Source organism: Athene noctua, chromosome Z (genome assembly GCF_965140245.1).
Source record: "Athene noctua chromosome Z, bAthNoc1.hap1.1, whole genome shotgun sequence".
In the NCBI taxonomy this organism is placed as follows: domain Eukaryota; kingdom Metazoa; phylum Chordata; class Aves; order Strigiformes; family Strigidae; genus Athene; species Athene noctua.
The window spans coordinates 44,648,737-44,672,011 of NC_134077.1; the positions used below are offsets into that span (position 1 = coordinate 44,648,737).

Consider the following 23,275-nt stretch of genomic DNA (forward strand, 5'->3'; position numbering starts at 1 on the left):
CAGTGCCAGGCTCTGCAGGATGAGTGTGGGATATTGTTTCCCACCTGTTATTTTCATGCACATAATATATGACTACCAGATAAGAAACTCCCCTGAGACCACATTAACAAAGATACCAGGAAGATGCCTCAGTATCTTTGGTCTATGTTTTTACAATAAGCAATGTAGTGACAGCACAAGCAAAGCCATTAACAGTGACAGCCTGATTCCTTCTGCACTCAGTTCTCTGACTTCCAAAGGTCATTGTCCATGCTCAGAGCTAGGACAATGACAAGCTGTTGACTCCTTCCCTTTTCAGGATCCTCTCACAGTTGCTGCAAGGACAGTGTAGCAGCACTGTTCCTCCTCTTGACAGAAAGGTGGCTGTGAAACCAGGAAAGCCATTCCCTCCACCAGCACCAATGGCCATGCTGTGCCACACATCACAGCCCTCTGCTACTCTGGCTGTAGGCACGAAACATGCACCCCAAGCAACTGCCATGTGGGAATACAACAGAAGATTGGTGAAGAGGACTGTAAACATGCTCAAGTGACTTGAAGGTGGAGTGTCAAAAACCACATATATCATACCAATTTTTGCTCAGTTTTGTGTGCTTGACAGGTAGAACATCTGTGTTTAGGTAACACAGGCATGTGATAAACTCAGAGGCACCTTATCAAACATGCTTGAGATCCCTGCCCTGCTGTGGGAAAGATCAAAGCACAGTGGAATATTGATTGCAAAAATCCCTGATATATACAGGCAAAAGCAGCAGGTTCAAGATCTTTTTTCTCTTTCTGTTTAAGCAAGGCCCAAGATCCACAGTGCCTGTGTCCTGGCTTGCGTGCCTCTGCCCACGTGCTGTTGCGGAGATCCCCCAGGTCGTGAGGTAATGAGAATAAATTTCCCCTTTGCATTTCATCCATGGTTTTGTGGTTGTTCCTGCATCCTGCCTGTGTCAGCTCACACATGTCACTACACTGTTTCAGGATGAACAGTGTCAGCTGGGTTTGTGGAAGCTTCTTAGGGTGACCAAGGTGGCCAGATAGCCTCTTGCAAGCCCTGCTACTGCTACAGATGCCCTTCCGATCAAGCCCTGGATTGCTCAAAGAAGTATCAGCCTCAGCCACACCATACTGGGGTGGGCAGTAGTGCCCTAACAGCCCTGTTCTTGAAGTGGGAGCCTGGCCACCCACACACATAGCTCCCCTTTTTCATGCCACAATCACAAAGGTAACCACATGCAGGCTGCATGAATAGCACTGTATGCCTCTGCACACACAACATTTCTAACTTCACAGATTACAGGCTCGGGGAGGACAGAGAAAGGAGAGATGCAGCTTGGACTGACTGAGTTGCACCTTTATAGCTGAAGGCTGCTGGATCATGGCAGTCACTGAAATGCTACTCAGCGAGAGACAGCTGACAACTGCTGCACCAGAACCTTGCATGTCGTCAAGCTCAGTGTGTCAGTAGCATGTCAGTAAGTCTGGACTCCCATGCCAGGATCTTGTGCTGTTCAACAAAAACTGTTTTCTCTTCCTTTTGCTCCTGAAGGTCAGTAGGTTCCTTCCCCTACTGTTTCCTGATCTTCCTGTGACAACACTTTTCATCCACTATGGCCTTTACAGAGGACACAGAGATACTAAAGGGGACATATCTTACTCAGGTTCATACTAAGTAGATAGTGAAAAAATCAAGTCTCCTCAGCCACTTCCATGCTGCAAACATTAGACCAGCCTGGTAAATAGTGTAAATGAATCTTCAAACCTCCAACTCCTCTGCCACCTCTGCTCCAATTGGAGCTGAAGGAGGAACATCCCATTTGCACACAACAGAGGAATTCAGAGGCAGCACTTGGTCAAGAACAAGCTGCTCCTAATTTTACTCATTTTTACACTAATCCCTGAAGCACACCCAATTTATACCAGTTGGCTGATGACACGGATACCCTTAAATATTGAGATCTACATTGTGCCAACAGGAAATATGAGTAACAACTAACCAAACTATAAACCCAACTCATGGTCAACCACCCTCCCCACATTTATGGTCCAGTATCAATGCAGGGAGCTACCAGCAGCTGACCAGTTTCATGCAAGTTTGAGGTGTCTCCTCAATTGCAAGACAGCAGGAAGAGAGAAATGTTTCTACACAGTGACCCCTGAACATGGTTTTCTTTCTTTCTCTCATGCTGTAAACCCTTTCCCCCTGCCTCCAGTGCTGTTGGAAGTTATCCAGTACAAAGTAACACTTGAATTGCACATGTCAGGCTGAGCTTTGAACCTGTCTTTTGCAATCTGGCCCAAACTCAGAGCAGCCAAGGAGAGTCTGGTGGAAAGCAAAAGCTAGCCCACACTTTGGGAAGAATGGTAAGGATCAAGCTATTTCTAGGCTACATCTTCAGTAAGTACAAATGGAATCAAGCCATCACCAGCACACCCAGCTCAACGACACTGGTCTCCTAACAGTAATGCAAATTGATGAATGACTGTGCAGTTGTAACAACGTGGTGAGAGGAGATGTTCTGCTACTTTTCTGATATATTCTGTTAAGTGGCCTTCCCCTCCTGACATCTTCAGGTAAAGCCTAAGTGGGAACCATTAATGAGAAAAACCCCACAGATACAGAAACCTCACAAAACCAAGAAATGTCTCTGGCTTCACTGTGAATTAACTAATAATGTCAGTGTGGAACAGAGACTATGAGCAGTTCCATGCCCTTTGGGCTACTTGATGTGAAACTGATACAGAAACTGCCAGAAGGCACCAAGAAACAGCTGAGAAGATCCAAGATCATGACAGAACTACAGGCAAGAAAGTCTTTTTCACTGACACGTTTAGCCTACTGTGGCATCACCAAAGGATCTGAATGCACCTCTGCTGCCCAATAAGCTAGCCTACAGCTACCTTAACAGGATGTACATGCCAGACTCAGACCTCTTCAAGTAACCTTCAAACCTAATGCATTATTTTCAGAAGACCCTGACAAAAAATGCTATCCTCAGTTTAAAACTCAACTCCTCTGAAATGTCCTCTTGGTTTTCCCTGTTTAAGCATTGCTGCTAAAGGGAGTTTGGGAGAGGTCAAGAGTAAGATCTCTAGTGGTAAGGAAGAGACCGTTTTCAGCTCTAAGAGTCTAGGATACATGGGCAATAGCTGAGAACAGACTATTCAGGAGCTATCGTCAGTTTTGAGACTACCTTCCCCTGCTCTGCTGCAACATTCTTCAGTGTTAGAAAGCTGTTCACAAGGTCAGGATGCTGCCCAGAGAGCAGACAACCTCACTCCTTGCAGCTGACAGCCTCCCAGCCAGGTTGTCCTGTCCTGGGAGATCAAGGTTCCTTAGGTAAGGACAAAAACATGCATAACAAATTCTTGCCATCACTGGCAGCTCAGAATGCAGGGAAATAGCACGTTTTCTCTGGCTTTTAGAGGTCTGCAGAAGTTATAGCATCCTGTGAGGTCTCATTAATGTAAAGACAGAAAAATTACAAGAACACCATACTGAATTCATGCTCCTGTGCCTTTATCACCACAAGGAGAAACTCGTTGCATATTGACTATCTGAATAGGTACATTCCCACACTGCTAACAGATGGTGAGACTAGCACTTCAACTAATCAGAACACACCTTGATAGAAAAACATCAGTTGCCTGGATTTGTCTACATACTAATGTAAGAACATGCCTCATGCCAGTCACTTAAACTGTATCTCCTGTTTTAAAGCTACACAACAGGCCTAGTTTTCTCTCCCTGAACAAAGAGACAAGATGCCTGCTATTGCCTCTGACACTTCTGCCATTAGGGAATGGCAGAATTTTATTGCAGTTGCAGCATTCAAAAGCTTTTAGACTCAAGTGCACATCCCTGCAGTCTGGGAAGGCCCCACTTGCAGAGCAAGTTATAGCACAGGTTTTCATCTTACACCTTCCTTGTTGCACAAAGCACTCATGCACCCTCTCTGCCTGGTCTGACATGAGTGTTTCAGTACTCTGACACTCTCACATGCTGGTATCCAGGACTAAAGCCTTAAGCACCTTCAAGTCCTCTGGTTTCTGTCCACCCACCACTCTCTTCAACTTGAGCTGCATCTTTCCAAAGGCAGACCAGCTGCTGTGCCTGGGACCACTACAAGTAAAACATGAAGATACAAGATGTTTCTCTGTTTTGCTTGAAGAATAAGCTGCAAGGCTATAACTTGGACCTCAAAAAACCCCTTTGGCTAATACTTACAGTCTGTCTTCTTCTGTAGGTAAAGTTCTTCCAGAGCAGCAATCCCAGCTGTGTCCAGAAAGCCATCTTCCTTCAGCAACGCCTAGAACCTCCCTTGTGCAGCAGCAGTGGCAGTACGCAGCAGAGATGTTGTGGCTGGGCATTAACTACAGAGTGGGGTGAGGGGGGTGTGTGGGAAGGAAAGGAAAAAAAAAAGAGTTCAAAGGGAAAAACTGTGTCAGAACAGAAGTGACAAGATAGAGAAAGTCAGAGGCTGCAGCCTGTGACCCCATGTAACCCTGCAGCCCCCCCCCCCCCCCCCCGCACTCCCCACCCCTGTCTTCTTACACTATGAACTCCAGCCAAGCCTCATGGGTCTCAGTAAACTCAGATTTAGACTCACTGTCTCTTACCTCAGAGCTCCAAGGCACAAAAAAAATGCAATACCCGCAGGACAACAATTTTCTTCCTTCCTGCTCAAAAATTCCAAGAGCAAGAACAGCCCAGAATAAGGAAAAAATTTGTACGCTTTGAGAGCAGATTTAGAGACGCCTCTGAATGAGACTGAATCATATAATTCAACCTTTTTTTTTTAAAAAAAAAAAGCTTCTTTCTATGTTTAATTTTTATAATGGTGAAGAGCCTGTTGCCAAATTAGGAAAGCCTTTGTTTTTAAGTCCAGTCAACATCACCACTTGTAGGGGAAAATGCTATGCACTTAACAGGCAAGGGAGAAACATCCATTTCCTTGAAGGTAAGTAACTAAGAATGACCCTGAAGCCATTCATATTTGGATAATTTGAATGGAAAATTGCTGTTGAGCCAGTGTTCATGTCTTGCAACCACCTGGCCTCCACTACTGTTGTGAATTGGGTGCATTCAGTATGCACCTTCTGAGAGTATGAGAAAGTATAAAGTGTTAAAAAAACACATTAATCTCTTTGGCAGCTATTAATAATGACATGGTACAGGCTTGGATACACATAGACTTCCAGGAAGACTCAAATGGAAAGGTGATCTTATAGTACATTAAACTTCATGAAACATTTTTTTCAGAGTTCATTTGGCATACCTTAATTTACTTTTGAGTTTAAAGACACTTCAGATTAAGAGTAGTTTCATTCTAAGTAAGTGTCCACACAGGAATTTAGTTAATCCACATAATTTCTGATTTATGAACTTGAATACACTGTTGACAGGCTCAGTGTTAACAGGACAGCTAGTAGCAGATCCAAATGCACAGTGAGAGAACCATTCCCTCCAACATCTGTTAAATCAGGAACGCACATGCTTTTAATTCTAGTGTCTCGCACACCAGCATCCTAACCCTATGATTCAGAGTTACATGCCTGATTGCAGACTTCATTGAAATGGTTCCCATAATCCATAAGTGTGCTAGGAACAATAAGACCTCGTCAGGAAATACTGTGACCAGTCCTATGCTGGAGTAAGACTAGATAACAAATCGCAATTCTGGATGTGAGCTTTGAGTTAATTAACACTTGTGGCCTTCAAGTCTCTTCCAAAAGTAAATTCCATTATTACAATGACTTGCAGATTAAAAACTTGTCTCTAACAAGTCTGTATTACAAAAAAATTTACCTAACCCATCTAACAAACAATTAAATCCATTACACAGAGTTCTACAGATTACACTGTAGTATCATAACACGACAACTGTGCTTCTTAATGCCAGTACAGGGAAGTGAAGAACAATAACAGACACCTACAAAACCCTAAAAATTGAACCTCGTGTCAGCACACAAGCAGCTGACTGTACAGACAGCATGGGCTCATTAACTTCTGCTAGGTACTGCTGTAATCCACTGACATGACCTCTGTGGATGCCCCTCCAGGGAGGAATGTCCAACTGATCTGACAGGAGAGCCTTCCTCCCCTGCCTCACACTTCCTGCAGGTTGGGGCACCCTGACACTAACATATTCCAGCTGCATATGCATCTGACTGGTAGATACCGAGTTCACAGACACATTCAGAGTGAGACACTTATCAGGATAATAGCACCTCCACGGCAGGGAAAAAAAACGCCCTTTGTGGATCAGCTCAGAGAACAAACCCTTACTGATGAGGACTGTGCTCATGGACCCAAAGCACACCTTTGCTTACCAGCTTGGATACAGGGGGCTTTGCAGCACCTCCTCTACATGTCAGTATTACACATTTAAAGCTGCAATTAATGTGAACCCCAGAGATGAAACTAAGTAGGAAATACTATCCTTTATACCCCCTTTACTGACAGTTTATACTCAGGATTCAGGGGATTTGGTAACACCACTTTTATTCACCCTACTGAGCAACTTGGATTACTACTCACACAGGTGCTTCGTGACCTAATTTAGTGCAAAAATTTTTCAGAGAACACTAGGAGAATTACTCTCCAAGCATTTTTTTTTCTGCAGGGATACTGGTCTGTGTGTCACAGACCTTCACTTGCTTTGCTCTCCAGAATATGACAGAACATAAATCTTTCTGCCCGAGTCCAATCCTGCAGCCACTGGACAACTTTGGCACATAGAGGCAGAGGACAGGAAGAGACCAAACAACCTTCTACAATCTGTGGTAGTTATGCAATAGAATTTATTATCAGAAGCGTGTTCAGAGTACTCACTTCATATTCCCTCTTCTACAATACTGTCAACTTGCTGCAACACATTACTTTCCAATACTTTCCAACAATTACAGCTAAACACCAAAATTCACAAGTGCCACAGGAAGAGTGCAGGAAGGATCCCAGGAAAAGCCAAAGAGACCCTTGGCATCCTCATCAATGGAAATACACACCACTCCTGCATCTTAATACCCTGCACAGAGACAGGATAAAATCTGAAGCAGACTATAGGATGTCTGAACTAATCACAGTTTAATCCACATCTGTGAAAATCCAGGCATCAGTTCCTTGCAATTGCAGTCAGTCCACAGAATCCAAAACACAAAAATATTGCTTTATAGAGGCTGTAGGGTTCACACTGAATTAGTAAACTATAGTGAGATAAAGGCACATATTGGATCATTTCACAGAAACATCTAGGTTGGAAAAGACCTTGAAGATCATCCAGTCCAACCATTAACCCAACACTGACCGTTCCCAACTACACCATATCCCTCAGCACTGTGTCAGCCTGACTCTTAAACACCTCCAGGGATGGGGACCCCTGGGCAGCCCATTCCAATGCCCAAAAACCCGTTCTGCAAAGAAATGCTTCCTAATATCCAGTCTAAACCTTCCCTGGCATAACTTGAGGCCATTACCTCTTGTCCTATCACTTATTACTTGGGTAAAGAGGCTCATCTCCAGCATTCTGCAACCTCCTTTCAGGTAGCTGTAGAGGGCGATGAGGTCTCCCCTCAGCCTCCTCTTCTCCAGACTAAACACCCCCAGTTCCCTCAGCCGCTCCTCGTACGACCTGTGCTCCAGACCCTGCACCAGCTTCGTTGCCCTTCTCTGGACACGCTCGAGTCATGCAATGTCCTTTTTGTAGTGAGAGGCCCAAAACTGAACACAGGAATCGAGGTGCGGCCTCCCCAGTGCCGAGTACAGGGGTAAGATCCCTTCCCTGTCCCTGCTGGCCACGCTATTGCTGACACAAGCCAGGATGCCATTGGCCTTCTTGGCAACCTGGGCACACTGCTGGTTCCTGTTCAGCCGGCTGTCAATCAACACCCCCAGGTCCCTCTCTGACTGGCAGCTCTCCAGCCACTCCTCCCCAAGCCTGTAGCGCTGCTGGGGGTTGTTGTGGCCCAAGGGCAGCCCCCGGCATTTGGCCTTATGGAAACTCCTCCAGTTGGCCTCAGCCCATGGCTCCAGCCTGTCCAGGTCTCTCTGCAGAGCCTCCCTACCCTCGAGCACATCAACACTCCCGCCCAACTGGGTGTCATCTGCAAACTGACTGAGGGTGCACTCGATCCCCTCGTCTAGATCATCAATAAAGATGTTAAACAGGAGTGGCCCCAAAAACAAGCCCTGGGGGCACCACTCGTGACCAGCTGCCAACCAGATTTAACTCTGTTCACCACAACTCTCTGGGCCCGGCCATCCAGACAGTTTTTTACCTAACAAACCATGTGCCCATCCAAGCCGTGAGCAGCCAATTTCGTCAGGAGAATGCTGTGGGAAATGGTGTCAAAGACCTTACTAAAGTCAAGTTAAACAACATCCACAGCCTTTCCCTCATCCAATAAGCAGGTCGCCCTGTCACAGAAAGAGATCAGGTTTAACACATCTGACACATTTCAGCTGATCAACAGAAGCCTGTGCAGCCAGGAAGACTTAACTGTGGCCATCTCCTTGGACTCCAGCTCTCTGGGAGGAAAGCTTATGTTCTGGCTTTCAAATAAGCCCTGAATACAAGTTTCAAATTAAGCAAAAATACTCATTTTTAAGAACTGTGCCTGAAGACTGGAAAACCTGGCCCAGATGCAGGCACTACCACCTAAGTCCCTACGTTAAACTAGGGGACAAGGCCTAACATTGGACTAACCACCAAGAGCACAAAACGTGAACCTGAAGCACTCCCAATTCTTCTTCCAGCCATGCTAGGGTGACAGCTTTAAAGACATACTCTGCCTCAATACATACTCTGCCCTAATACCTGTTATAGACTGGGTAATACATGTTGATGCCTAGAGCTGTCTCTGATTTTGATCCACAGAGGCTGACATATTTGGTTCACTGCTGATACAAGTTAACTAGGTCCATTTGAATTCCTAACACATCAGAAAATGCTCTGCAAACTAAGAATCTCAGAGGAAAATGGGTTAGCACCCTTTCAGATGTTCTTCCAGCTGACAATAGGCAAGAACTGTCAGACAGATGCAGAAAAGTGATAGACCGAACACTCCCAGCTCAGCTGGAGCTAAGTCCATCTGTATCTCCACTTCAGACTAGTCTGGTATGTTCAAAAGAACTGGGAAATCCAACGTGCCATTTAGCACTGCAGTGCCAAAACACACAAATACCAGCTAGTTTCCAATGCAGACTTTGTGTCTCACCTAAGGAACATTTTTCAGCCAACAGCAGGTATCAGTGATCACTCCTGACACCTAGCCTGAAGTATCTAAAGGAGCAATACTGTTTCCATTTAGAATAAGAAAAGCTGTATGAATCCATCAGCACGGCATAAGTCTTCTGTGATATAAAGTACCACAGCTCTACTGAAGAGAATGGGGATTTATGCCTGCCACTATTGGACTCATTCTTTTCAAGTGCAATCTCTCACTTTTAAAAAGCACTTACAGTGTGAAAGTAGGAAGAATTCCTTCACCTGCAACAAATAGTGCAACTTAGCTGTAGAGAGGTCTTTGTGTAGGACATCCTGTTTCCATACCCTGTCTTTTCATTGTGTGAACACTGCATGTTGTTCAGTAGAGGCAGATATCAATATACAGTCATTTTAAGCCTAGTGGCATCAGGTTTACTTCTCTTCATCACCCAGAAACCTAGTTTTGTCTAGCTCTGCTTCAGTTTTTCTCCACATCTTCACCAACATATAACACAACTGCAAAACAAACTACATGTAGCACACCAGGGGAGACTCAAATTACCTACAGCTTTGGGGTACACCTGGCTGCTGTCTAGTAACTCACTGCAAACGCAAACTGCCACTTTACCACAAATAAACAGGTATCACCAGAGACGGCTGTCTGATAATGCAAACAAGCAATGCATGATTGGAATAACATCCTGAAATCAGGCATATGCCCTGTGCAACACAGATACAGCAATGAGCATTCTGTTAACCAGCCAGCCAAGAAAGTGTAATGATTAAGAAGCCATTTTGTATTTAGCAAATAAGCGGTGGGTATCCTGGGGTCTCTACATGCTCTACCAATATGCCACTCAGACTTGTGTACACTTATCATGCTATTTGTCAGGTGTCTCATGTGTTCCCAATTTCTGACAAAAACACAGAGAAGGATCAAGTAAGAGATGTCCGAATACTTCCCCAGATCTTCTGATAGAGTTTCCATCAGCCTTTTCCTATGGAAAAGCTTACCCTTACAGTTACAAAACAGCTTGTTTAGCCTGCAGAATCAGTGGACATCAGAGGATGGGCAGATACAGAGCAACCTGTACCTACCTTCTGATCTGACCTGGAGTTCCTGATTTGCTCTTAGAAAAGTTCTAACACCAGGTCAAGGCCTTCACTACTCACCCAGACCAGCAGCCACAACACCCACCAGCACAATTAAAGCACAGTGTCCACATGCTTGTCCCATGGTCTGTCTTTGCAGAAGACCCCTGCACATGACATTTCCCCCCACTACAGAAACTCTGCACAGCCTCCAGACCTACAGGGCTGCAACTCCCTCTCAGTGTGCAATTCAGAAAATTAATCTCTCGAGAGAAAGTTCAGCTACAGGGCAACCTCTGAAAATGCTGACAGTGAAACATATACTTTGACCAAATCTTTCTCTCTAGATCAGTGCTACCCACTACTTGGAAGTAGAATGGCTATTGAAAAGTCCATTAGCTGGTATGTCAAGAGTCTCCAGACTCAATTCACATTAAATACAAAGCAATGTATTTTTACAGCTGTAGATTTGAAGAGGAAAAAAAGCTTAAGTGGCAGAGAATCAATTCCCCACCCCCATGCCTGGTGTCTGTACTAAGTAAATATAAAACAGCCTTCAAAAGCAGCTTTCTGTAAACAATGCAGCTGTTTGCTTTCTTTTGGGGGCAAAAAACCTCTCCCCTAGAGAATAAATCATTATTTAGACAGAGAACAAAGAGAACTTATCAAACCTTATAAGACTGGAACATGTCAGGATTCTGGCAAGAGGCTATAGACCTTTCATGTCTCAGCAAAGACTTAAACCCAGTCTCGGTCAGCAGGGCTAACAGCTAGTTGACGAAGGTTCAGTGGCCTCCATGAAATCAGTTAGCAGCCTCTGTCCCATTCTCTCAGTCAGATTTCCCACATCAAAAAAGCCACCACCACTGGCAGCTCTCCACAGACCAAGCAGCCATAAGGAGTACCAATGTAATGTTTAGAGGTGATGCCCTTATAAGAGGAAAAAAGGCATTATTTGCTGGACACAGCACAGGTTTGAAGTACTAGAGCTGATGCTGTTCCTCTTCCATGAGCAAATATGGTATAGCATTTTACACTATTTGCCTTAGATGAAAAGTTGTACAACTGGTTAACTGCAAGAGATTTTGCCTTCATATGTATCGAGTCAAACAAGACCCACTTTGGAAGAAAAGGGGCAACATAACATAAACACCAGATTTCAGCAGAAATAGTCCTCTTTGAGAATGCTGAGAAATGTCTTAACATTTCAATCCCTTTAGGCAGTGTCAGGCTGCATTTTGCAGAGCAAGCAACACAGTCGTGTTAGCTCTGCAAGGCCCAGATCCAAGGCCAAAGTTCCCCTGTGCTCCATACATCATCAGTTGAAAGCAGGTTCCCATGAGGGCTGAACACCAAGGTAAGACTAAGTCCCTGACTCATGAACTGACATTTTGACTCAAACAAGACAAACCATCAGAGAACTAGTGGCCTGGATGGGCACTTGGGTAACAGAGGTGCAAATTAACCCAAGTCCAGAACTAAATCTACATCTTCCAAATCAAAGTCCAGCATCTTGGGCCACTTCTGTGCAGAGCATCAGGATTTCACTTCTTCCAGCACAGCAGCTACAACCAAGAGACTTATTCTTACACAACTACATCCACTCTGTACAAACCATGACTGTGCAAGGCCATAAGAAGTTCTCAAGGCCCAAGTATTTGGAGGACACCTTCACCATAACTTCAACTTCCAGAAAGCAAAAAATCACTTTGCATCTATGCAACTTCAAATGAGACTAAAGGAGGAAGAAAAACAGCAATCATTCAAATTCTGTTGAGATTAGGCTAGATGAAGAACAGCTGCAGACAAATGAAAGCAATTTTTTATCCTGCTGCTAGAGATCTAATTGGAGATAATATCTGCAGCAAAACCAGTCATTGCATAAAGAATCTGAAGTAATATCCATTCTGTGATCAAAACAACTCACATAAAGCTTGCAAAACTCATAGGCACAAGTCTGACTTCCCCATCTCTAAAACTTTCAAGAAATCAAAAAACTTATCATATCTACTGGAGCTCTAGGAAAGAGGGGAAGTTGCCACCCGAACAATGATAATTTTATAGCAGTAACAGTATTGCTCTTTTAAAGTAATCTTTTAACCTTAAGAGCCTGAACTAAGTAGCAAAAAGGTGCCATGAAAAGTGTTAGCAACACAGAGAGTTCAATCAACTCACCTGAGGCCACAAGCAAAGCAAAAGCAGAGACAAGAATATAACCACCAGATCCCACACGTTTGTCTCTTGGTTTAAGCACTGCTAGACTCTGTAGCAATCACCAGCAATGCAGGATCAGCAGTGGAGGTGTGAGCTTTGAACCTACAGCCTGCTGACTGGGACACTGGATCGTTATCAGTGGAGCCACACAGACACCAAAACCAGGTCTTTCATAACCTCTCTCCCGCTTGCCAAATGAATATTGGACATCAAATTTCCTATTCCATGTAAAAAGTCATTCAATGAGAAGTGCTTTCCTCTTCAAAATCACCCAGGTCACGTCACAGGGTTTACACCAACTCGTGTTGCTAACAGTGTGATTGGAGAGCTCCTGGGTCAGCAAGCAAGAATTTAATTAGGACCACAAACAACAGTATTCTTGGCAAGATCCTCTACTAGTTTACATCACTTTACACACACTGACTACCTGGCCTTAGGTTAGGTAGTAAATAGGTTCTGGCCTTGTTTTCCAGTGCTTACTAATATTGAAAGAAACTAGTACGCTCCTTTCAACATGGCCATCCACCTGACGCCTAAATAACAATTATTTGTATGACAGACACACTAAGATTCACTTCCATGATAATCCACAAACAATTTAACTCATTTTCCCTCCTCGAGGAGCATGTCAAATTTTGTAAAACTAGTATTAAAGGCCTTATACTGCCAAAACATCAGAAAGTTGATGAAACAGTCTCATGGAATAACTCTAGAGACCTGCCACATCTGGTCCAGACAAAAATCAAGAAACACAGCATCTCTCTCACCAGGATCCTAAGGCAGTATGCACACAAAATAGTGAATAAATTACTTCCCCTTTATTGTCTAAGGGGGCCCAACCTCACAGAAAATTTGAGACAACCAGTGGAAAAAGAGTCTCCCTTTTAGCACAGGCTGACAATAAAATACCTGTTCACCACCAGCTTTAAGTGCTACTACTAAAACAACTAGTGACATAACCAGAGCCCAATATGAGGTTCTGCTTGCACCACTAGGTACTACGCAAAGACGGGAGCCTGGATCTTGCTCTGGCAATAGATGGAACTAATACAATGTCACGTTAGGGAACAAAATCTGGCTTCTCATCTATTTAGGCAAAATGGCAAGGGGTTTCTAAAGGTATTTAGCCTTGGCACTAGGACTGAGCAAATTAATTTTTCCAAGTCAGTAAGTATATGATACTATGTGTTAGGATTTTCTGAATGTTCCACTATGAACAGCTGAGCAGATGATCATTTTGAAAGACCTGGCCCAGAATTAAAATAATGAGCACTCAAAAAGATTATCCTTTTTCCCTCTTCTATCAAACCCAAACTCCTAAGATGTATTTCAGGGCCACAGGTGGGCCCATGCCTACCAATCTGAAATAAACCACAGGGATCAGTTTTCCCAATGAGCATAGCACTAGCTTACAAAGTACTCCATAACACAAACTGGACTATGTTTTCCAAAGTCCTTCTTGGACATTTACACAAGCCAGCTTCAGAAATGGCTGGTGTTTTATAAGCCTCTCTTGTGACACAACATGCCAAGCCATTTTGAAAACCTGTTCCAGGTCACAGAGGAGCAATGTCTGCCTGCCAGAATGACCACAACTGGTTCTCATTACTTCTAGCATGCTCACTGGTGAAAAGATGCTCCAATGCAATGGAAGATGTCAAGCTTGCATGCACCACAGCTGGACTGACCCAAAGAAAAGCACACGGAAGAGACTGTGGCATGCACTTAGGCAAAAAGAAATCGCTTATATGTCAAGTATAACACAAGATGAAATGCAGTCATCTATTTTACAAAAAACAGCTTCCACTGGAAGGTTGTGAAATACATGAGGCATTTCAACTTTCAACACTACACTGAACGTCCCCTACTTTACCCGTACAAAAAAAGAAAAAAATCTAGTCCATTCTTTGGCAAAAACAAACACAAAAGCTGATTTGCTTTATCACGGCCAATGTCCAAAAATCCATAGTCCATATTAGCAGAATTTTTTTTTTGGCTCTCAAAGAATGAGGTCTTCACTAGTGGAATCTAGAAATAATAGAACATCCTGCTAAAATAATAATTGCGACATTTGAGCTCAATTCATGCCATTAAGCTTTGATCTCTGAGCAGCTGTAGTACTGTCGGTACACAATCTGCAAAAAGCTGTGTTACACAGACTCAGTCACTTTTTCCAGCTGATGACACATTCTGTTTAAGGACTTTATCTTTCCAACTAGGAAAAAGGGTGAAGCATTTCACATTGCAAAAGGTACATTGATTGGCAGCAACCCTGAGAGGGAGAAGGATGACAGGGCTCCCCCAAGAAAGTCATCAGCCTCATCAACTTTTAGGAAAAGAAATCCACAAGCTCAGAGGGCTTTAAGACAGAAACACTTTTGACTACCACCCCTTCCACAGCACATCCTGGTCACTGAATCCCTTCAGACAAAGTAGCCATAGATTTGATTTAATAAAAGTGTAACACTGATGGGTGTTCCACAATCCCACTGCAGCATGGCTGGAGCATCACTGACATGGTTCTATCTTCTATTGAACTAAGTTAGCAAGCCTTGCAGCTTTGCCATCACATTCATAAGGGTTTGGGTTTTTTTTTTTTAAAGAAGTTCTTCTCCTACATGTTGTTTTTGTAACTTGCTCTTCATCTTGGGACAAGACAAGGACATAAACCATGCTCAGTACAAGATTAAACTGCAATTTGATGCCCTGTAACATCAAAAGAAACTTTACTGTTCTTTTCCTCTTCATCTTCCCTGTTTGGGACCATCAGGTCATAAACCAGCACGTGTTCAGTAACAAGAGCAGAACGCAATGTAACATGGCTTATAATGTAGAAAATATCCCAGTGCTGCCTTTGAGATTTACTGGTATAAAGAATAAGCTGTCTGTTGAGCTTGGTATCTACACAACTGCACTGATATCTGTGGTATAAGTAACAGCAGATGAAACAAAAATATCCCTAACTATGCAGAAAAACATTAGCCAAGAAAAAGCCTCTAGCACAATGAAAGGAAATGACATTGTTGGGAAAAAAAGCAATAAACTGACAAAGGCTGCGTTTAGCAGACATTGTCAGCTTGAACAGAGTTTGATACTTTAAAGGCTACAACAGACAGAACTACAACAAGACCTTGGCTCCCACATGGCTAACCATCTAACTGCAGGGATTTGGAAGCTAGTAATTCACTAAAGTGATAAACAGATGTATAAGTACTTTTGAAAGCTGTATCAGCTATGAAGAGGAATGAATGTGTCATCAATCTTGGCAACCAGAGTTCAATAACCACTTATCTCTTAAGTTATTCATAGAAGAATATGAAAATAATTTGCACACGTTTTAAGAGGGAAGCCCATGTGCCTGCTATGGCCTATGTGGCACAGGGCAGCCAGCTACAAGCACTGCCAGAAAGTGTGTGCCCATCTTCCCCATTTTGCCTAATCCACTGATGAAACAGTTATTGAACACACTTTATATTCTTTAGCTCCAACTGTACATACATGAACTGCTGAAGCTGCAGTCCTTAGGGTCAGTATTACAGTTACACATGCAAAGCAGGCTAACGTATGCTTATTTTAACATTATGCACAGACAGATGTAAGAGATAAGGATGACATAATTTGTTTATGTCCTAAACTACACCTCATGATGCAGAAAGATTCAGGACAGAGCTGTTAGTCTGCTCCAATAGTTTCAAGGGACCAAGCAAAGAGGTGAACATCTGTAGTCTACTCAATTTTAACCAAATAGAACCAAAAACACTTCAGGTAAGCACAGAAGTGGCATGAAATGACAAAAGGAAAAGCATAAGCTTACAAAAGAGAAACATAAACAAAAGCTTTGCAAGTTTTTAATGGATATAGGACCTAAAACATTTTTTGTTGTTGTTGAGTTTAGGATATCCTTAGTGGTGCTGAGAAAGTTCCACTGGAGTCAAAGCGTAGTCCCACAGACAATCCAGTTGACTGCAATTATGTACAGTTATATATATATATACATATATCTAAACACAACTGGAAACATAAATGTAATGGTGTGAAACATTAAAGGCATGTCACAAGAACTGGGAATGAAGCTCTGGAAGACACAGGCAATCAGGGAACATCAAGATCTGAAGAAATCTGAAAACAGATGGTGTACAGGTGATGCTATCAGTTTGCTAGAAGGAAGCAAATCCAGATCTCTCCAAAGACAGTACAAACACTTGTATTGCTTACTTTAGGATGAATACTTAAATACAGGCTTGAGAGAGCTGGGAAACAAAGCAGGAAGAATTGCTACTTTGATTTAATAGGGTAAAGAATAAAATATATAAAATACTTCAAAACAAAGAAATTAAGTAAAAAGCACATTGTCCACTGATAGAACAAAAATACAAATGCAGGCTCAATTTAATTTTTTTATAGGAACATTACATTTAGGGGAGGAGTAGATTTTGAACTTTGACTCCTGTACTGCTACCAGAATGAAATATCCATGCATCTGTGCTCAGAAAAGATTGATCCTGCTTTATTGTCTGGAGGTTCAGGGTTTTTTATTCCATCTCAATTAGGTCCTAACTCTGCTTTATTCTCAGACATTGCTAAACTCTTGTTATGGGATAACTGCAATATGGGGAAGAGGAAAAAAAGCCATCAATAGATTCCTAGAATATCAATATATTCCCCATGAATACAGCTCTCAGACAAAAGAACATGTATGACAATTTGCTTTCTTTTGAAGGCACAAAAATTCACCTGGAAAAGCAGATACTGCATCTGAAAATCTGGGACTTAAGTCCAGGTTGCTGACATTTCCAACAACAGCCTACAGCTTTTAAAAACATGAGGTTTTCTTTCTCACCTGAGCAGGTAACACACTTTCACTTCTACCATGAAAAAGAGTATAAGCTTTTGTCATGTCATTGTTATAACAATGGTGAAAGCAGGTAATAGGAAATTATAGGGACAAGTCATCACAAGATGGGCACAGGTGCTATGAACCAGGTTCTGCTGGTCTCTAGTCCTGCTGTTGTAACCTACACCACCACCACCACCGCTCTGAGACCTTCCACATGGCTTAATTTTGGCTTCTACTAAGCTAACAACAAAAGAATGCTAATGAATATTAATTGCAGTTTTCTTGCCTGCTCCCAGTAGCAACCATTCACTTAGAAATGGACTAGTAAAACTGCAGATCGTTTTAGAGCCAAGCAAGCAGGGTGGTAACAGGTTTTGGCCACCTCTACCTTCCACACAGTCCTGCCTGCTATTGGCTAAAAAGGAAACCAGACCTCCAGAACGATCTCTGAACTGTGGTCAGAGGCTCTGGCTTTGTTTGTTCTTTCCCAGAGAATGACCTTGCTATCTAGCCCAAATCAGAACTGTCTCGGAAACACTCTTCTGCCCTCTCCTTTTTCTGTCTAATACCAATTGTTCCTAAGAAATTTAGCATGACACAAACCAATCTCACTGTATTAGACAGAGCTCTGGTAAGCAACACTCCTCCAGAAAGTCACAGAACAGGAAGAAGGTCAGCTTTCATGCGAGTATTTATGCCATTCAAACTGATGTCCATTCTTACTATCTATGATCAAGCTTTTTCACCACTAACCCAAGGAATAAAGATATGAATGGTCCCATTTTTCCTACAGTGTTTGCCTGTTGTGTCAGGAAAGCTTCATCAACAGTTTTCCATCCTACTCTGTCTCACTCTCAGTCCTTGAGGCAAGCTCACATGCTTTTCCCCCCTTCAATGACAAACACTAATAAAGACAGGACTAGCTTTGCTACCACCTATTTTACAGAAACGGACAAAACTGAGAGAACAGGTACTCCGGTCAGTAGTTCAAATCACAGTAATTCTGAGTTGCTCTGTATGACTTTTGTACAACCTATATATATATATACACACACACAAGACATGTAGCTACAGATTATGAAGTATTTTAACTTTTTTGTGGTGATCACCTTTTTAACACTACAAGTAGAGTCTTACCATGGTATTTTAAATCCATATGCTTAGTATCAGTAACTGCAGATGTACATGTTCATTAACTACCCAGAAAACTTCTAAGCATTCAGGATTCAAATCCTCAGCTGGCCTAAATGAGAGATGACCTCAGACAGAGAATTTCTACTGTGTCAGACCTGGAGAAAGGTCCCTAGCTGTCTCAGATGAGCAAGGAAAAATACGTCCTACATATAAAATACGTTTTACTAAAAAGTTAGTCCTGACTCTAGCTCTTCTTGCAGCAGGAGCCATCAAGAATAACCAGCCTAACAGAAACATGCTGGTGTTTGGTCAGGCATGGCCTCTGGATTTATTTCAGGATTTGGTGCGTTGCCCAGCCTAGAAGGCCTATATAAACACCAAGGGTGCTTGCTCCGAGGTTACTTGAAGTAGTAGTTTGGTTGCCCTTCTGCTCCCCTCTTGTCATCATTTTTGTATTAGCACCAGTGCTCAAAACCATAAAATGACTTTGAATGCAGGATGCTAAAAAAAAAAAAAAAATCACCAAGCAAAAAGAAAAGTTTTTCTCAACTCAGGCTGGGTTGGTGAACTCTAGTGCCATGATGGAGAATGAAACAAATGGCAAGAGAAAAGAGAATGGCCAGTTGGGGAAAATGAAGCACGTTCATCACCAGCTCACTAGCAACCTAATTACTCTGGATTAAAACTCTGAAGAAACCACACCCTAAGAAATACTGTGCAGGCATGGTGCAATGCATGTGATAAACACTAGCTGAGCTGATCATGGCTGTCCCCAGATAGCAGTTGAGTACTGATCCTCCTCCTGCTCTGTCTTTGTGGGTCTAACTCGTCCTCTGCCAGGTGAGCTCACTAGTGAGACAACAGGCTTGCAGAGTTGAAGGCAAGACTTGCTTTCTGAATTGTGTATATTACACTTCATTAATGCATGAGAGTGCCACAGCCCAGAATCTGCATAGAAGGTCCACAGCCACTTTCCTGAAGTCACTGAGGCTTACTCCTGCACTGTGGCAGACTGTTTTACCCTCACACAGCCAGAGGGAAGTTCAGTCGAAGGAATTCTAGAGAAAAGGCTACTCCTGGAACAAAGCAAAAATAATTTTACTGAACTATTTTAAACTCATGGAATCTCATCTTCTGTCAGCATTTCACAAGGAGCTACTCTTATCTACACCATGATGGTAGATGTTGAATTTGGTGCCGGACCAAGTCTCTGCTCACACCAATAGCGCTGAGCTACACTTGTTTTTCAAAACTAATTTAGCATTACAAAAAAGGTTTGCCAGCAGCTGCCTGTGGCAAACTGATTTATAAACATGCCTTAATTTCACTAGGTGAAGAGACCATTAAGAAACTTTCAACATATCTCCTTTCACTGCTGTGCAGTTGTATTCAGAGGAAATTTGGAATTGATATCCAAAAGATTACCATGACTCCTCCACATGCCACAGTCTTACATATAGCTGCACCTGGGTGTTTGTTTCACATAAATATCATATGGCTAAGCGTACTTTAGCAGGAGCTTATCAGGGTAAAGTTATTGTGAATGGTTGGGACTAACTGCTTGATTATTACACTCTAACCCCAGATGACTGCAATTGTGATCTCTTGCAACCCAGAGGCAAGCAGGTATCTCCTCAGAACACCTACAGGGAGCATAAAAAAAAAATCTATTTTTATTATTTTTTAAAGCTGGGTACTCTCAATTTAACAGGTTTAACTTAGATTCTACCATATAGCTCTTGTGTTCCCTGCTATGAAACTTTTATCCACACCATGAAGCAAACTTCTAATTCTCACCGTAATCAGCCCTACCAACTTATGACTACATGAGAAGCAAGATGCTCCACATCATGATTAAAGGCATCAGACTCCTGACGTTACTCGTTCAGACCATACCAGATGTAGACTGTATCACATCACTCTTACATAAATTTGAATTTTAATGTGCACAATGAACTGTGAAGACCCACCATTTGTATCTGTTATATCAGTAACACACTGCAGTCTCCCAGGTAGTACCCATTTAGCTTGACAGCCTACAGGGGCATCACAGAATCACATACTGATCTGCATTACAGGAAAGTCTCAGCACACACTATTAATCCGACTTGTTAGGGAGGCAAACTATGCCACAAGGGCCAGGCACAAAAAGCATTTGCACTGAATGTTTACTACCATGACCCCCTTCCAAAACTGAGCAAGACTGCTCCATTACAAAAGCCTTTCGACAGCAAGCTTGGCTATCTGTTACTACTGGAAAATCCTCAAGACATGGCTCTTGTCCACAGTACAAGCACCAACTAATTTTCAAAGGCACCTCCAAAATGCAATTGAATGTGTTAATCTGTATCAATAGTTTTCAAGAAAGTCCAACTAATATTTAAGCTTTAATTTAGCACATGTTTACAAGTATGTAAGCACATGTTTACATTCCTCTGGTTTCACTAAAGCCTATTCCAACACACTGAAGATCAACTTTGATCATCCAATTAAGTTATTTGTACAACCTTAAAATCTCCAAGCCCAGCAACTGGGAGGAAAGGGGCAAGGGCACTCCTTTAAAACAGGAAAAAAAATACTGTTTAATACGAACTTTTAATTTAGAATTAGAGTATCTTTACTAATACATTTTAAGGACCTAGGCAGTCGTGCACCTCTAGAACTAAGCATTTCCGAACAGGCTGGATGATAGATTGTAACGTAGCAGTAAAGACTTAACATCAGTCTGGCACGCAGAAAAAAATCTGTTGCATCCAGCTGAACGTCCTGTCCATCATAAAAGCTGTGAGATCGATCTTTTATTCTTACAGTCCCCTTCACCTTAAGGCCATCCCCGCACCTCTCTCCCCCACGACGTTATAGGATTCATGTAAGAGTGAAGGGGTTGAAAACCCTCCCGTTATCTTCTAGCACCAACCAGGGCTGAAGAGGTGGCCGTAAGATGAAGCCACCCTATGCGAGCGCTGCCAAGTCTGATTCGCCTCGCTCAGAATAAGCTAAAATAAAATCATTATTAGGGGAAAAAAAAAAAAAAAAAAAAAAGAGAGAGAGGAAAAAAAAAAAAAGGCACACACAGAGAGAAAATCCCACTTTTAACCCCTTCCTGATCCCCGGCTACGCTGTAAGCCATCCTCCGAGCCACGCTCCCGACACATCGGGCACTACGAGCAGTAGCACTCCGGAAAACAAAAATAAAACCCCACACTTATTTGTTTTTCTCCTCCTCGCTTTACGCCGCCTGCTGCAGGCGGAGCGGGTACATGGGAGGAAGCCTCCCTTGACAGCTACCCGCAGCGCGTCCTCCCCGCTGCTGCCACTTACCTCCCCGGCCGGCAGCCGCCGTCGGTCCCGCGGGGAGCCGAGCCGAGCCGAGCCGAGCCGAGCCCAGTCCAGCCCAGCCCAGCCGCCGTCTCTGCTCCGCGCTGCGATCTCTGTTCAGCGTCTCCAGCCCCGGCCCCAGCGCCGGCCCCGCTGCCAAGCGCCCGCGCCCCGCAGCGCCTCTTATAGAGCGTCGGGAGCTGCCCGCGGCGGGGGCGCCCGCCCCTTCCACGGCCGGGGCCGCCCGGGAGCCTGCTTCTCCCCTTCCCCTTTCCTCTGCTGTCCTCTCTCCTTTTTGTCTTTTTCCTCTTCTTCTTTTACCTCCCTCCTTCTCTCTTACACCACTTTTATTTTATTCCTTTTCCCTCCGCAGCGGCTGCTGGGGGGGCGGGGCGGGGGGAGGCGATTTGCTTGTGGGCGTGCACATTGCAGCCAAAACCAAACTGCGAGCCTGTGTATGTCCGCCCCGCCACCACCCCCCCACCCCCTCCTCCACCGCGGACTCGGGGGGCGGGGGCTGGCTGCCTTGCTTTTTGCGAAACTCCGCGCTCCCGGGGGCGTAAGCAGCATCCCAGCCCTTGGCGTTTTGGCTCCCACGCCTGCCCCCCGGACCGCCCTTCTGACCTCGGAAGAGCAGAAAGAGCAGAAACCCCAGCACTGAGTTACCTGCGAGGTCACTGTGCTACCACCGCCCTCAGCTCCGAGCCTGCTCCTCTCCCCCCATCTTCAGAGTTGAGCCGGAACAAATTGGGCACAGATACATCCTCAGCTGTCCAGCTACGGAGCATACCAAAAGCATTGGCCTAGTAGGAATCAATCGGTACCAAACACCAACAAGACCAGAATTCATCCTCCAGTCACTTTTGGTAAGGAAAAGGCAAGTAACTGTAAAAGCTAACACTTTGATGCTTACCCATAAATAAGGATGAATTCAGTTTGTCAGTTCTTGGAGAAATTGACAACCATTCACAAATATTTTTTTAAAAAACCCCTCTACTTTTAAAGGTTCACAGCACCCAGCTTGACTTGCCACAAAATCCATAAATGATCTTGTGTTTTAGCTACCTGAAAAATGGCCTGTGTTAATGATCCTAGCAATTATTACATTCTCAGATGACCGAGGGTGTCACAGTTCCTTGTTCTCCCAAATGGGCTTCTCCCCAAGAAACATCACTCATCACCCAACCCATTCCAAATTTTTTGCTTGTCACATGGCAGGAGCACTTAAAAACACTGCATTTGCAATCTGCAAGTGCAGCAGTGCATTTTCAGTGCATAAAATGCTCTGTGAATGAAAACAGTGCACAAAAGGCAAGCAACTCTAAAGTATGGTTCCCTCTACAGATATAATGCACTGCCATTGCTTTTCTGCAGTGAAGTAGTTGATGTTACTGTTCATGCTATTAATGCTTTGCCTCATTATGAGCAATCTGGATGTTACCTTTGAGTTTTCTGACTTGTATTTCAATGCGCCACTTGCCACCAC

The 23,275-nt window shown here is 43.5% G+C and overlaps 1 protein-coding gene across 3 annotated transcripts in view; it reads right to left on the minus strand.

Moving 5' to 3' along the window:
- The window catches only part of ABCA1 (ATP binding cassette subfamily A member 1), a 99,109-nt gene extending 76,960 nt beyond the window's left edge, over positions 1 to 22,149 (minus strand). For all 3 annotated transcript variants that reach the window (XM_074932582.1, XM_074932583.1, XM_074932581.1), the window contains exons 1-2: positions 21,793 to 22,149; positions 4,217 to 4,362 (exon numbers count right to left, since the gene is read on the minus strand). In XM_074932582.1, coding sequence (XP_074788683.1) covers positions 4,217 to 4,282 — 66 coding nt within the window. In that variant the 5' untranslated portion in view covers positions 4,283 to 4,362; positions 21,793 to 22,149. The remainder of the gene's footprint in view (positions 1 to 4,216; positions 4,363 to 21,792) is intronic.
- Positions 22,150 to 23,275: the final 1,126 nt, after the last annotated feature.